The sequence below is a fragment of the Labrus bergylta genome, chromosome 23 (genome assembly GCF_963930695.1).
Source record: "Labrus bergylta chromosome 23, fLabBer1.1, whole genome shotgun sequence".
NCBI lineage: Eukaryota > Metazoa > Chordata > Actinopteri > Labriformes > Labridae > Labrus > Labrus bergylta.
Window position 1 is genome coordinate 7,566,346 of NC_089217.1, and position 16,383 is coordinate 7,582,728.

Consider the following 16,383-nt stretch of genomic DNA (forward strand, 5'->3'; position numbering starts at 1 on the left):
TGCTTTAAGGCAGCTGCTTTTATAAGTTCTAAAGTAAAAAAAAAAAACATGTATTATATCACAGTGTGTTCAGGGAGAGGAAGCAGGAAGGAAAAAACAGAGAGAAGCTGCCACACCCTGCAAGTATTACAAAAAAGTAAGGCAACACAGGGACTGGACTTATCACTCCATACTGACATGTGTATTGTGTGTATGGTGAAACAATGAGTGACAGGTTGTTATCACCATTGTCCAGAGAGTCTACGGACGCCATGGAGACCAGCTGAGGACTTCATCTGAGAGACCATTTCCTATTTATGACTCAATAAGGTGTTTAAGAAATCAGTTACTTTGTGTTATTTGTTGTCACTTGAATTTTTTTCAGACACATCAAGTTCCAGTGGGAATAAAACACAAAGCTCCCCGGTGGGATTTAACTTCACTCATGCTCTAAAAATAACACACAATAAAAAAAAACAAAGAGTAACAAAGAGGGATTTTTCTGTGCATGCATTTTTAATGTATCGAAGTTTGTTTCATGCATCTTGTGTTAAAGTGTGATTTACCTGTTTCAAGAAAAACTCATCTTAACAATGAAGTTAAACGTGCAGAACAATCTGTAGGTTTCATCACCGTCACTGGAAGCAAGTACAAGCTGATAAATATACAGGATATGCCCGCACTCCTTCAATTCATTTTGTTACCAAAGCTACAGATTTGTGGTATAGTCAGTTTTATAAGGATTTCAAATATAGTACAGACATACACAGGATTTAATAGAAGTTACAAGAAAAACACATGTAGCAATAAGAAATGTCACTGTACATTGTGTAAGAATAACCTTCTTGAGTTCCTTAATTCCTGTTAGAAACGTAGTCAGCGTTACGTGATCTGAACCTGTCGAAATGAAAGGTCAAAAGTCTGTTAACCTAAGAAACAGCAACGGAAGAATCCAAAGCCTATTTTCCTGTCCGTTCTGAGGATGGAGTTTGGATATACAGCACAGCAAACATTCATATTGAAATGTTTGTTCCAGCCCTTTAAGGACTCTTTATCTGCATACGCTTGAAATCGGAGCAAATGAACCTTGTAATGGGCTCGTGTTAATAGCTGAGACAAGTTGTTTCTTCACCTACTCTTTCCCTCTGAGTCCTGGTTAAACAACTCCCCGGTTAAGTCAAATTAACACCGTTGTGTCAGCAACTCGGCTGTATTAGCTTGTACTGTGTGCTTAGTTAAGCATGAAAAACACGGGGAGTGATTTAATATTGGGAAAAAATGTTGTGTAAGTCTATTAGCGATAATAAGACAAGGTCAGTAAAATGCTGCTGGGTGTTTAAAAAGCAGTTGATTAATCACTGTAGATTATTGATTGTGGTAACAGTGTGACATTAAAGAGATAATGAGTGCACTTTAACTGTGACTTGTGTTACTTGAGGATGGATCAATCTGGAATTATTAAAACAATAGCAGTCAGTCGTGCAGATCAATAGAGACAACAGAAGACGACGGAGGAGGTTTAAGAACATTTAATATCCAATTCAAATATAATCCCGTTTATGTAAGAGGAAAACATCTGTGACAAATAAAGAAATTGTGTAAAAATGTATTTAACATTCTATTTTCTTTAATGGCAATGTTTAAAAAAATATGGTTGATGTGTGTTGAATGAAAATAAGGAAAAGTCATTAAAAAAATAACTGTAGATATGTTGTATAAGACTTTGTTTCTGTTCATATTTTAGCTGTACATCTAATTGGAACAAAACATACTGTTCCTTTGTACCATGAGAACAATACATTTTGCTTCTTCAGTACAAAAATAGAAAAAAAAAATACTCTGTTATAGTTTTTTTGTTGCTGCTGTTTTTGTGTAGTTCTTGCTCGCTACTATAAAGTCTGCATACAAATGAGTTTAGCAAAGGAGCTAAACAAAAAGCTACTTAGCACTTTTTCTCGATCGACTCCGCCTAGAAAGGGGGAGACTGGGTGGAAATCTAATAGAACATATGCAGTGCAACGATACTTTCAAAATGTATTTATTACTGTACTGGCTTCAACACGCCTGTTAACTCCAAGCAATCAATATTAGATATATTTATAAAACTTTTGATGCTTTATATCTTCATTCAACTGAGTAGTCGTTTCTTAAACTAGATTTACCATCAATGAGTTTTTAAATTCCTGTTTTTTTTTTTTACTTGATACTTTTCTATTTTCAAATGAAAAATCACAACACTTTGAGTTGCTAAGTTGCTATATGGTAATGGCTTGAGTGATATGTCAGGTTGTTGGTGATATTTGCTGTAAGAAGAAAAACAGAAAGAGGAAAATCTGACTGGATTATCTAACAATTACAACTGTCCAATCATGTCATTTTACAAAAGTAAAAACACAGACACGCCTCAGGACTATCTCTCTGTGAGGAAGTGTATTTGCGTATTTGTTTCTTAATGTCAGATGGATACCATGTCACACAAAACCCTCTTAATGTTACAACATTTTGAGAAAGAAAGACAAGGTATCAATTTGATAAAGAACTTTGGATAGTTTGGAGAGTAAACATACTTTCTTAAGAAAGCGAAGCAGTAAGAACTTAATTTAAAAGAGTTTTTAAAATGAAGATAAAACAAAACTCTTAGTTTTCCAAATAAAACACGTTCAACATGTTTTTACACTTCATTGTATGAGTGACGGAAGTTTCAAGTTTGTTTGAGTGTATCCTTCAAGGGAAGACAAATTCACACACTGACCTGCGTAAGACAACGCAGTCAAGATTTCAGAAAATACATTTCAGTATGGAATAAAAGGTTGCTGCATATAGTTTTCTTCACTGAGGTCCAGATAGTTTGGTTATGAGACGTTTAAAAGAAAGGTAAAGAACTTTTTCTTCTGGGAGAAGTGTCCAAATTAAATGGAAACAAACACATTTGTACATTTGGAAAAAATTGGCTTTGTTGCATCCAGAGAGATTGGATATAAAGTGAAGAAAACAGAAGTGCAGAGAAGAATCACTGGTGACACTGGTAAGTGATAGTCAGAGCGGAAAGTGGTCCATCCATGTGAAGTGTAAGAACAAGCGTTCTCTGGATATGGTGTGAGTTTAGACAGAGGGTGTGAAGAGTCATCAGTACTTAGTGCTGCTGTCGTTAGCACAGCGGCTAACATAGGCTTCATAGATGGTGTCCAGGAATGAGCTGTCGGTCTGAAACACAAAAGACAGCATTATCATCATGCATGTTTTAGTGCATGTATGTATGATTTTATTGCACTCTGTTTTAGCGATACAGATGTCTCAGTGGCAGATATTTTGAATATTTTGGGGTAATTTTGCCTTTATTGGATAGGACAACAGGAAAGAGACAGGAATCGATGGGATGAGAGAGTGGAGGGTGACATGCAGAAAAGGGCTGAGGATGGATTCACACTCACAGCCGAAGCGTCGAGGACTGCAGCCTCTGTTCATAACAGCTAGGCTATCCAGCGCCCTGTATTATTATTATTATTATTATTATTTTTACCTGGATCAGATGCAGCAGTGAGGCTTGAAGCTGGCTTTTTGTTAGAACTCTGGATAGGGTTGAAGGGGCATTTGCTGACATGCCACCAATAGACTTTGCCTGAGTGAACACACTGGGAGAGAGGAGCATGTCGGGGGCCACAGTGGCTGGTATCCGCTGGGGAGAAATGACCTAAACATGCATAGACAGGTATTAGTACTCCTTTAGTAATATTCTTAAACCCAAAATACCAACCAGGCAATCTTAAAAATAAAATTCAGTGTCAACAGGTCAGAGAGAAGTTCTGACCGAGGTTACAGCACTCACCTGAAACTGCAGTGCAGCCTTTTGACCTGCAGTGGGTACGACGGAGCAGGTGCCTTGACCTTGACTTGGCCCCAGAAAGCGTGGGGCCAGTCCTGGTCCCAGTCGAGGGGGATCATGGGAGGCCAGGCTTTGCTCTTGTTGGACCAGCTGGAGCTTTTGGAGGAGCTCGTGAGGCGACACAACACCGGACATCTGGGAAGACAGAGCTGACAGGACGAAATGAGAGATAGAGGACCCTAATGATTAGAATCATCAAGATAGACACAAACATACAAAGTCTAAAGAATAGATCAAATAGATGACTTAGATTAAGTCTGTAAGTTAAATGTTCTAAAGAGATGGCCACGAGTTTCATCAATCAGATGTTAAAAACAGACACAGAATAATTTGCTGATATAGTATGACATAATAACTGACACATAAAGTGGGTATAAATGCCTCTGTGTGCTACCAAAACAATTATTTCACAATAGTTCTTAGTTTTTGCTTTGTTTTTTGTTGTTTCCTGTCAAAGCCTCTTTGAGTATTTAGAAAAGCGCTATATAAATCTAATTTATTATAATTATTATTTTTATTAATAGCTTTTTAATTAAGTACTGCTAATTAATTCTCATCCATATACATATTGTACATAAATCGGTTTCTTCAGAATCATTTAATTACAGATATACTTTTTTCTGCATTACCTTCTTCTTTACTCTGCCTTTTTTTTTTTTTTTTTACACTTTCTATCCTACTTTATTCTCTGTCTTCTGTAACTTTTTAAGCACAAACTCTTTCTATGGCTCACCTTGCTCTCCTTCAGTTCTCTTCTCCACACACACCTACAGCCCTGGTTTCTTGCCCTGCCTCTCTCTGTTTCTTTCGTCTTGCACGTGTCTGCTCTGCTGACTTTCTTCATCAGCAGCAAGTTTCATAAAGTCGTTTCAAGTGACTCCTTGTTCGCAATGTGGTGCACCGAAACAATCAAAGCTAACGCATGTTGACTGACACCTGTGCCGTTCACTCGCTTTTAAAAACAGCATCAATACAGTAGGTATATATCAAACAGGTGAGGTCTACATGTATTTACATGTAGGATATGTCTCTCTCCTGTGTTCTCTCTTGTTCTCGCTTTAGTTTCTCTAGTTTTTTTTTAGTACAACAGGCGTGTATTCCTCACCACAGGTACGGCAGAGGTAGAGTTAGCAGACAATGTCCACTCATATTCTAATCCTCAAAGATGCTTTTCGTTAAGGAAAAAAAAAAATGGACAAAAACGAGAAGGCAAAAACATAAAGTCACCTGATGTTGAGGGTTGCATGCTGAGTGACATTTAAGATCAGGCGGCATAATGGGGGGAATCTGCTGTATTTATTATAATTAATTATTTAACATTATTTAAAGTGATAGTCATTTGAAAAGCTTAATTTGTAAACAACAGAAAAAGTTAAAGTCGTGTATTTTTAGAATTTTGGCTCCACGTGGATCAAATTGCGATGCTTTATGTACACTTTGTCAAAAATGATTCAGACTGAAGTAGAAGCTGTGTGAGACACTAAATAAACTACAAGTAAGTGACTGTTTTTTATTTTAGGAAATGATGTCATACCTTGTGGATGTTGGAGGACTTGGTCATTGGTCACCTGAGTTGGAAGCAAACCTGGTAAAGCAGGAAGAACGCGAGTAATTTATCACCAATAAATTATTCTTTTAGTTTTATAAGTTGTAATTATGTAACTTTGCAATTTCTTTGATAATTCTTCTCTCTAAGGTTTGCTTAAAAGGTGTATGAAGAACACTTATCCTGTAAGCATAAACATAGTCCCACCTGTTCCCTGTACAGCTGGAGCTGATTGGCTGATGTGCTGCGCCTCCGGTTGAGGCTTAGGCAAGCTGACAAAATGCTGCTGGCTTTGTTGCCCATGAAGGTGGGACCACGTCACAGAGTCCATCATTACAGGATGGGAAGAGAAATGGGGGTTCTGCTGCAGAGGAGGAGGAGGAGGAGGAGGAAGGTGGGAGCAACTCAGTGGTGGTGCAGCAGCGGCGAAGGAGGAAGAGGTTTGAGGAGGAGGCTGTGTTTGAAAAAGTCTCTTGATTGGGTCAGGTTGAAGCTGCTGTTGCTGTGGATGATGATGATGATGGTGCTGCTGTGGAAGATGGTGCTGCTGGTGATGGTGGATCAGATGGTGATGGTGGTGGTGATGCTCCAGAGAAATCCCATTGTCACAAAGCCGGTTCTCGGGGGACTCTGACAACGTCTGAAGCACCCCTCCGACCCCTCTCTGTCCCTGCATGAGCTTCTGGATGGCTGGGCAGTGCTGAGGCTGCTCCTGCTGCTGCTGCTGCTGCTGCTGCTGCAGCACAACAACATGTCCTGCATCTTTACCAACTGTTTGTCCTCCAATCACAGCCCCAGGCACGACCATATTCCCCTGATTGGAGGTGACACCTCTTCCAGAGTTCAGCGTTTCCTCGTATGTTAGCGCGCGGGCTACAGGTGGGCGAGAGACTTTTCCTGTTGATGGTGACCCCGTCCCAACTCCAGGGGCAGCTAAAGGAGAGACCGGCTGGGGTTTGGGAGGCTGTTGATGATGCTGTTGGGAGCCAAAAAGAGTGGCCAGAGAGAGAGGCTTAGGCTCAGCACCTTCAGTGTCCTGATGAGAAGGGTGAGAAAAGGAAGGAGAACAATAAGTACAAGAGAGAAATAGAAGGTCTATGTATGAAACAGTCAATTATTAAGTATTTTTAAAGGACTCTTTAGATAAATACCACAGAATGCGTCTGATTATATTTTTCCCAAGTCAGTTATAGCAATGTGTGGAATAGCATCGTCTGAATCCTGCCATGAAATGAAAAAGGAAGTTCTACCTGAGCGTTTGGTTTAACAGGTATTGGTTTGATCAGGTTTGGGTTTCCAGAAAGAACACTGCTTCCACCAATCTCTTTAGGCTCTGATGTAGACTGCCCCTGTGAGAGAAAAAAAACAAACATATTTTATGGGGGCAAAAAAAAGAATAAGAAGCTCAAAGAATAAGAGATGCAGGGACAGAGAGACAGACAAAGGGGAAAAAAAGAACAATAAAAGACTCTACTCGCTTTTGGCAAGTTTGGGGAAATATGAAAAATCTAATTAACACAGTACAGCAGTTTTACAGAAAGAAACAACATTTAATGATATTCCAATTATTGATATGTCAACTATTTCATAACTGTCTACTAATTCATTCAGAGTCTATACTTATGTGTTTCCGTACCTTGTCATATTCTGTGCGTGCTTTGGTCAGCATCTGGATGATGTCCACTCCCTTCGCTTCACTACCTCCCCCTAAACCAACTACTCCACCTCCTCCTAAACCAAGTACTCCACCTCCTCCTAAACCAAGTACTCCGCCTCCTCCTAAACCAAGTACTCCGCCTCCCCCTAAACCAAGTACTCCGCCTCCTCCTCCTCCTGGGGACAACCATCCACCCTGACACTGAGCCAGGGCCTGCTCCTGCTGGGTCAGACTACACAAACAAACAAGTCCATGTGAGAAAACAAATAAGACATAAAAGACAAGCAGTAGAGTAGTAAACTATCTTCAGGATAATACTAACATAACAGCCCTTAAACCTAATGTGCTTTGTTATTTAAGGCACATGATTAAAATTCATGTATTTCTTAACCTGGGTGCAAATTAAAATATACTGGGCTTTTTACTTTTGAAGCAGTTGTTTGCTTTAAGACCCAGACACTGTTCCATAAATAAACATGTGTTTACGTCTCTGTTGTTTGGAGACTAAGGTACGCAACAAACAACCACACTCAGTCACCCCTGTTGTTTGAAGGGATGTATACATTTGGTTTGTGGATAAAAAAGCACTTACATCTTCATCCCCTGGGCAATGCGTTGACAGTCCTCCTTATCGTAGAACCAAATCCCATGGATAACCACTGAGAGGAGGAGGGAGAGAGGGACAAAGAGGTTCAGAAAAGGGGGGAGAGAGAGAGAGAGAGAGAGAGAGAGAGAGAGAGAGAGAGAGAGAGAGAGAGAGAGAGAGGAGATTGTTAGACCATATTTAAAAAAACACAAGAGTCCAGTGCAACTCCCGGGTCAATGATACAAATCTAGTTAGCTGCTGAAATGATGAAACTGTTGAATTTTAAGATGCACCAGACAGTAAGGTCAGCAGACGGCTAAATGAGTTCTCTAAAAATCAAATTAATGCAGACATACTGTCGTACTATTCTCCTGCAATGACATCAGTGTAGTCCCGATGGACGTATAAACTGGTTATTATTAGTCCTGCTGGGTCTACACTGAGTCATTTCCCAAAGGGAACCAGAAGAACCAGCAGGGCCATTACAGCCCTCAGGAGTCTCCAGGTTACAAAAACATGGTCAATAAGGAAGAAATAATATTACATTACATATTACAAGGATTACACGAAACGTAGGTTGTGTTTCATTACACCAGGAATCATTTTATTATTCTAATTTGCAACAGGTCCTCAACGCAGAATTAAACAGGTAGCCTTGTTGTAATTACCCAATCATTGTCAGTCAAGAAGAACTTAGAAAAGGGACACATTTCGTAGAAGGGAGTAGAAACAGTGAAGGTCCATTTTAATTGATCCACTCAAGAAAGTTTGAAAATATGTTGAAATAGTCAGTTCTTGTGCAAATGAGGAAAGTGACCAAACAATATGTTCCATTAGGTTCTCATCAAACGAGCAATGGAAAACCAAAGCCTCTTCACTGTCAGAATGCCAGAAATCATTCAATCCTTATAATCAAAAGGCTGACTACAAAAATGTGTGTTCATATTTGCTTTAAACACAATCCAAAGGATTCAACCATCATCTAAATATTTTGCCAAAAATGTTCTTTCCATTTGATTTTAGAGAAACTCATCGTGAGAAATTATTGAAATTCTCAGCTTTACGGACATTGTCTTTCACTCCATTTAGAAATATATTCAACAACTGCAGCTGTCAGTCATATGACTAAGAATATAGGAGAACAAGTCAAAGCAATTATTTGATGCCAGCTTTGTGTACTTTACAGTTCATAATCAGTGTGGATGAAACACAAAAGTTTGAGGTTTGATACCAAGTCCTTATCAATGCCGCCTGACATCACCTCACTCCTCAACACACTTATGTGTCCAAAGTGGATCTCTGAGATAACGCTGCTCCAAAAAGGCAGAAGAGGTTTAAGATAAGAGAAAGGAGAAGAATGAAACACTTCAGAAAAGCAGCGGAGAAGCCGGAATTTAAACCAGACAGAATAGAAAACAGGATTCTGTGAGACACAAACACATTCCCACACAGACAGACATGCAGAAAAAATACACAAACGCACCCTTGGCTTCAATGAGGTTGGACCAGCCACTGAGGTCAGTATGGATGAGGGCAACAGACAGAAAGGGATAGGCAGACTCACACACACCCACTCAAAGTTCAGTTGAGCCTGGGAAAAAATCAGCCCCAGTACCAAATAAGTAAGTGCAGTGGGGAGCCTGTCTGGTGGAGCCAGAGCCACTTAGTGCTCACTGGGGATGAGACTGTTTGACAGAGACAGAGAGACACGCAGTCCCAGTCAGAGAGCTGGAAAATCGTGGAAAAATGAGCAGAGACGGGTTTGAAATAAGTGAGGTGTGAGAAAGGAGATATTTAACAAGTCCATCAAGAGGTAAAGAGCTAGTCGAGAGAGCTCTAAAGCGGTCAGGAAAACACAGGCTGAGATGTTTCAATGAATGAAACATGTCAAAAAGGAGACAGATAGTAAAATAAAGAGACAAAGGAGAGAAAAAAAGTTAAATAGTGGAAATTCTTACAGATTCTCACAAGTTTTAAGCTGTCCTCAGCCTCCAAAAAGCCCAAACCTCAACTAGATAGAAGCCCCTCAGTGAGACGGAAGACATGCAGTGGGTGGGGGGAGGACTAAAACCAGTAGCACAGACCAAAGTGGCTACGAGTCACAGCTATCAGGATGTATGTTAGAGAGAAAGGGTTACAAGTCAACGACACAAGAGATTGGGAGAGAGAGAGAGAGGAGGAAAGGAAGAGGGACATCTGCATTAAATAAGCAAAACAGAGAACTCTAAACAAGTGAACCAGACTGCAAACTCTCATGTCACATGGGCAGATAACTTCAAATGGAGGAGAATCGTGGGATCAGGAAGCGTCCCAAACAGAGGATTGTCAAATCTAAATATGACTGCATGCCGTCACAGTTTGAACGAGGAGTATTGGAGTAGTTGGTGATAATCATTCTCATGAAGTTTGCGAGGGATCGAGTGCTACAGCTGTGTGGTCTTTCCAGACTCTCTCTCAGGCTATGACAAACCAGGCTAACAGCGCACAATAGAGCACGTGGGAAGTCTGCTCAGCTGTAGATCTACAGTAACTCTGCTCTGACGGGACTTCAGCAGGACGAGGACATACCGTTTAATTTAAGAAGAACTTTATTTTTCCTAAATCTGGGGAAGCTTCAGCTAAATCTGTCCATTCTCACTACTCCATTAGGAGTTTTGCTTTTCAGTTCAATCAAAAGTATTGGGCTTCATTCTTGCACAGCAGCATCACACTGAATGCAATTTGGCGACACAGTAAGTGGATTTGGCTGCAACCCAAACTGCACTACTGGGACAATTTAGAAAGCAGAAGAACTTCACACACAGACATATTTCCAAGCAGACGTTTAGATCAAGATGGATTAGGTGTGTTTTCACTGCAGTAGGTGATCGGCTCTTACAGTAACATACATGCATGGTTGGATTAATTGTTGTCCAGGAAGAACAATCACTTGTTGGAATGCAATCCATGGCATTGGAGGATGAGATCTAAAGGTTACGGAAACTCTCATCTAAAAACACACACTTGCGTCTTCCCCTGAGGATTGACTACAGATACATTCAGCCCAAGTTCTAAGGAGGCTTCGACGCGATCACTGAAGCAGCACAAGTAAAAATCTTCTGAGACGAACTGTCACTTCACCTGAGCAGTGACCTTTATTACAGTTTTGCTGGATACGGAATTCATTTGGCTGCAATCTAAGGTTCAATCTAAGCAGGTTCAAGAGAGACATAGGCTGGAAGTACTGTACTTTAAGATTTCTAAGAGACCATTGGAGCCATGCTGAGAGGCCTGTTTCAGAGGAAACCTAAACATGAGAGGCTGGAGGAGGAACCCGAGGTCAGATTTAAAGGTTCGATGGTGTCCGAGAGAGACCTGGGATACACATATGTAAGACCTGGAGGTAAGACTCAGTACACTTGATAGACACAGATAAGACAAGCTTAGTAGAAAACTAACAAATGTTCACATTGAGCCTCCTAGATTAAGCTGCATGTTTGGGTCAGTAGCATTGGAAGACAGGTATACAGAGCCTAAGTATTTCTTCCACATGGCCTTGCATAATCTACAATGAAACAACCTGGAATTCAAATACACGTTGTGCTTTTAATAGTTTGATTGACAAAGAAGACATGATGCTAAAGGTAGGCCAGGTTACACCCAATCCAGGTTAAAGGAATTGTAATGTTTTAACCAAATGAGAGATTCAAATGAGATATTGCCAGTCAATGTACCATATAGAGCAGAAAGCAGATATGTTCAGATACTACCAATGGCTCGTTTAGAGGACTTCCTAAGGAGATAATGGTGTAATTAAGTTGCTACTTGGGATTCAAGGTGCTTATAGGATGAACTGTTAAAAGCGTTCTATCTCTACCTACCTTCTCTGAACTGCAGGAGGAATAATGACTTTCTCAGACAACATGTCTCTTCTCTGAATCTTGCCCTGTTCTGTCCTATGTCTCCAAAGCGTATTTTTAGCCTGGGATGCCACTTGGTGCCAACTGCCATTCCAGGAAGTAACGGCAGCGCTGAGAGCTAAATGTTTGTCTAATGATAAGATTCCACGACCCTTGCACACAGAGGTCACACACAGTGGGACTGGCAGCATTACACTCATCCTGAGGCTTACATGGTCACATAGATCAGAAGTTAGCCAGCGGGGGGAAAAAAAAAAACATGTTTTTCTTAGATGAGATGTGTTCCTTTAAAAACTGTTTTCTGGAAGAGTTTCCTCCACCCAAGAAATACCATTATCCGGTAAATGCTCGGTGATTGTTGGCTAGACATTTTCCTTTCTCTTGGCGCATTTCTGCTCGCAAACATTTTATTTGGATCCAACAATCAGCAAGCAGCTATGGTGATAAAAATCAGTATTGAGTGTAAACTTCTGTGTGCCTCCTTTTTTGGGTGCCTTGTTGTCGGTCTTCAATCAGCAGACTCTCCTGGAAGCACTGACCATTAAGTTGGCTTTAAGCTGGACCCCATATTTCTTGTTTAATCAGAGGAGATAGTCATCAGATGAAGGGTGATTTCTGAGTTTACATCTTTTATAGTCTTTCCTTCCAAAAAAAATGTTGGTTAGCTGTTCGCTTGAAATGTATTCCTCAGCACTTAAAATAGCGAAAGCCGACGACTATCCCACATAAACTTCAACGTGACTTGAGTGAAGATAAACCTGGGGTAATAGATTTTAAGGTCACAGATGAGGTATATTTCCTTGAGCTTTCAACAATGGCTAAAATAAGACAAATGAAGGACCTACAATAAAAGAACCCGCTGGTATCTACGCAGCATTTCCCCCTGCCTCTTACATCTTAGCCTGATGGAGGCTGTGAGACCATGACGGAGAAGGAGGGAGGTCTGTGTGTGTCGGTGATTCCTGAGTGTGTGTTTGTAGTATCAGTGACGGTTGTGGTGTATCTAATCTCTGCTTTGTGGTGCTGTCAGGCTCCTCTCCCACAGGGACACTCTGCAATGTGCATTTTTATGTGTGCGTGTGTGTATGTCTGTGAAAGCCAGATGTAGGTCTCAGAGGGAGACAGCCTGATAGAATTGGAGTCACTACAATACCTCTGCTCCTTATATGGTTGCCTGCTCATATGAACAGCTCGCTGCACACTTTGGTCACTCTGCCAAATTGTGTATCTTTTATCTAACTTCCTTCCTGTGGCTAGAGATACACCAGGCCTTTTTAGGTGGAATATAATTGCATTACAATCAGGTCTTCAAAGTCATATAGATATGGGCTCAAATAGATTCTAAACTTAATTATACACAGTTTACATATACAGTAGCGTCCCATCATATAAGCAATCCAAGCACTCAGGGGAGCAACAAAAGAGTGATAAAGACACAGGTGTGGTTTACCGCTCTTTACCTGTTTAAGTTTGTCTCTACCTTAAAATAAAGTTGCCTCACTGTGTCTGGCTGCTTATGTAACACAGAGAAGTCTCTTCATACCGTAAAGTCTATGTAGCAAACCCTGGTTTTAAGCCATCTATGTCCGTGCAGTGTAACTCTAGCATTTCAGACCCCTATATAATCTGGGTTTCTTGCCGCTGTAAACATTTTTTCTTTGACAAATTGGTTCAATTTTGAAATGTTTGGTTGATAATGAAGTACGCTGCACTTATAATGACACACGCAGCCTGTATATCACTCTACTGCTGGTAAATATGACACTACAATGATTTTAAGACCAAAAGAAAATGGAATGTGTATAAATCACACTCTAGTTGTCTGTACACATACTGTGCTCCAGATATGGTGTAAACAACTTGTTACACAAAAAACCTGAAGGTATCAGTTATTAGCAAGCAGACATAAGAAGCATGCGTGTCTTTATCCTTACATCGGGCGTTGCGATAAAGCAGGAAGGGGTGCTGGAGCTGGAAGTCCAGGTCTTTGGTGATTGGCTCAGTCAAGTTCTCCATACTGAGTCTGTTCATGATGGTGAAACCATGCCTGGGAGATGCCAGTCTGAAATACAAAGCACAGACACTTGTGAGAAGGCAATCATAACAACTCAGGGAAAAAATGGCACCTCAGCTATGTCATCCCCTGCAGTATAACATACAATGTTGTGCTGAAACAGAATAAATAAAAAAAAAAAAAAAATGCAGGGCAAAGAAAGCTTACATTTACTGATCGATTTTTTTGCATGTGAACATCTAAATGTTGCAGTACTACAAATTGATTTTAAGGTTTTACTTCTTACTTTTAAAGCACTTCACGGTCTGGCCCCAGAATATATTTCTGAATATACCAGCCAGTGCGTAACCTGAGATCCTCAGGCAGGAACCTCCTTACTGGTCACACCTCAAACTTGAAAACTAAAGGAGATCGAGCATTTGTAGCTCGGGCTCCTCGGCTGCGGAACGACCTGCCTGAGGATCTCAGACTAGCTGCATCAGTATCTTCTTTTTAAAACACATTTTTATCATAAGGCCTTCTTATAATCCTTGTTTCAACCAGGATGTTTTATTTGTTTTATTGTTAACTTTAGCCAATCTACTATGTCTCGGCTGTTTCTCTTTTCTCTGTTGATTGAATGATTTTGTTTTATTTTTCATGCTTTTAATAGGATTTTATTGTTGCATTTTGTTGGGATTTTTTCTTCTTCTGTAAAGCACTTTGTGACGTTGGTTTTGGTAAGTGCTTTATAAATAAACTTTATTATTATTATTATTATTATTATTATTATTATAAATATGTCTGTTCAGGGGCTTTACAATTTAAAAGAGAACAGTACTTTCACAATTTAAAGAACAGTACTTTTACAATTTAAAAAAGAACAGTACTTTTACAATTTAAAGAACAGTACTTTTACAATTTAAAAAAAGAACAGTACTTTTACAATTTAAAGAACAGTACTTTTACAATTTAAAAAAGAACAGTACTTTTACAATTTAAAAAAGAACAGTACTTTTACAATTTAAAGAACAGTACTTTTACAATTTAAAGAACTGTACTTTTACAATTTAAAGAACTGTACTTTTACAATTTAAAGAACTGTACTTTTACAATTTAAAAAAAGAACAGTACTTTTACAATTTAAAGAACTGTACTTTTACAATTTAAAAAAAGAACTGTACTTTTACAATTTAAAAAAAGAACAGTACTTCAATTGAATTTTGAAAAATCTTAAAACTACGAGATGTCAGAGTAAACAAAAAAAAGAAAAAACGTCATTACCTTGTGTAGATAAAAAGGGTACCTTCCACCTCTGTCTTCTCCTAAAACACACAAACACACAAACACAAACACACAAACACAAACACACGTGTATAAGGAAGCGGTTATGGCTGGTCGCTGCGTTTTATGACACTTTCTACTTCGATGTACAACAAAAAAGTATATGTTAAACTCGTCACTGGGTCAAGCACATTCAAACCCTTACAAACACACACCTTCCCCTGCAAAACAATTCTGCACAAATCTCGACACACGAACATAAAGGTGAGAACAATTTCTTGAAACTGTTGTGGTTTATTCAAGGAAGTTAACATTCCTATACATGCATCTGGAAGTAACTATTTCACACAACAAATCACAACAGCATGAAGTTCCAACTACACTCCTGATTTGGAGTAAATCTGTGTCCGTGACAAAGCGCGCCGACACACACAGAGGAAGCTAAAGCTATGTTAGCACACGGTCCCGTCAATCAGACTCACCCACTCGTTTCCTCTGTTGTTATACGTGTACAGAGCAACTTGACTGGCAACGTCCACAATGTTGTTGATGTATGGGTCTTGTCGTTGCAAAGCTGCCAGACTTATGTCCAGTCCTTTTGCGGTGAGACAGCTGCTGCTACCTGCAGAAGTCGCTGTCATTGTTCCCTATGGAGAGCCTAGCTTGCTACTTAGCTTCAGCGGCTAACGAGTCAACGAAAGAAGAGATTTAAAAAACCAGCGACGAGGTAAAAATCCGACAAGTAAATGTATATTTTTAGCAGACGCTTGTTTGGAAAATTAAGACATGTAAGATTCAAAAACCAAAAGAGTTATCGAGTTCTATCTAGCATGAGTGAGTTTGTAAACGGCCATGTTTAGCCGGAGAGATTGTAAACAACCAGACATGAGTAGTTGCGTAGCCGGGTCGAAGATTTCAGACTTTTCAATCAACATGGAAAAATCGATTGAGAATTTCAGTTTTCTGTGTTGAAAACGCGAAAATTATGTTTTTTTTCCCTTTAGACACACATTTGCAACAGTCAAATGTTTACGTGGGGGGGGGGGGGGTATAATTAGTGGCACTTAAGACCTGTATGTGTAACGCAAATTTTCATAAATTTCTTAATATTTCTGGGAAAGAAAAACAAAAAGGTTTTAATTATGTTCAATTCAATTCAAAAAACTTTATTTGTCCCCGGGGGGCAATTCAAAGGCACACAGAGCAGTAATTTAACAACAGTGCAAGTACGAAACATTTTAACCTAAAATATAAAGTGTCAATTTAAATACAACTTAAAGCTTAAACTTAATTTCAAAATACAAAATATAAAAGAGTAGATATAAGTGGACAGTGATCGGATGTAAGCAGAACAGATGTAACCATAACTATGTGCAGTAAACGAGAAATACATATCTATATACAGAGCTATGTTGGACATTACTGCACATCTTGTTGTCTAGTAAATACAAGTGAAAGGCTGATGTTTCCCTTCTGTCACCTCTGCATTATGTTTTTCAGTTTAAGGCAACTGGCAACTTAAAAACACATTGTAGTTGCATTTCCAATAAAATCCA

At 39.5% G+C, this 16,383-nt stretch overlaps 1 protein-coding gene across 1 annotated transcript; it reads right to left on the reverse strand.

Annotated features, from left to right (window-relative positions):
* Window positions 1–1,493: 1,493 nt before the first annotated feature.
* dcp1b (decapping mRNA 1B) lies at window positions 1,494–15,714 on the reverse strand. The gene is made up of 11 exons (XM_020653367.3): window positions 15,310–15,714; window positions 14,828–14,868; window positions 13,485–13,612; window positions 7,658–7,724; window positions 7,045–7,297; window positions 6,659–6,757; window positions 5,616–6,444; window positions 5,397–5,447; window positions 3,806–4,011; window positions 3,500–3,670; window positions 1,494–3,183 (listed from the first exon to the last, which is right to left on the reverse strand). The coding sequence occupies exons 1-11, from the start codon at window positions 15,466–15,468 to the stop codon at window positions 3,106–3,108; spliced, it is 2,082 nt and encodes a 693-aa protein (XP_020509023.3). The 5' UTR covers window positions 15,469–15,714; the 3' UTR covers window positions 1,494–3,105.
* Between the last annotated feature and the right edge of the window lie 669 nt (window positions 15,715–16,383).

Excerpts from the sequence above, each read along its gene's own strand:
- dcp1b (XM_020653367.3), bottom strand. The coding sequence starts at position 15,468 with ATGACAGCGACTTCTGCAGGTAGCAGCAGCTGTCTCACCGCAAAAGGA. Across the intron at positions 6,758-7,044 it reads CACGCACAGAATATGACAAG|GGGCAGTCTACATCAGAGCC; the intron begins GTACGGAAACAC and ends TTTCTCTCACAG. Across the intron at positions 5,448-5,615 it reads TCCAGCTGTACAGGGAACAG|GTTTGCTTCCAACTCAGGTG; the intron begins GTGGGACTATGT and ends CTGCTTTACCAG.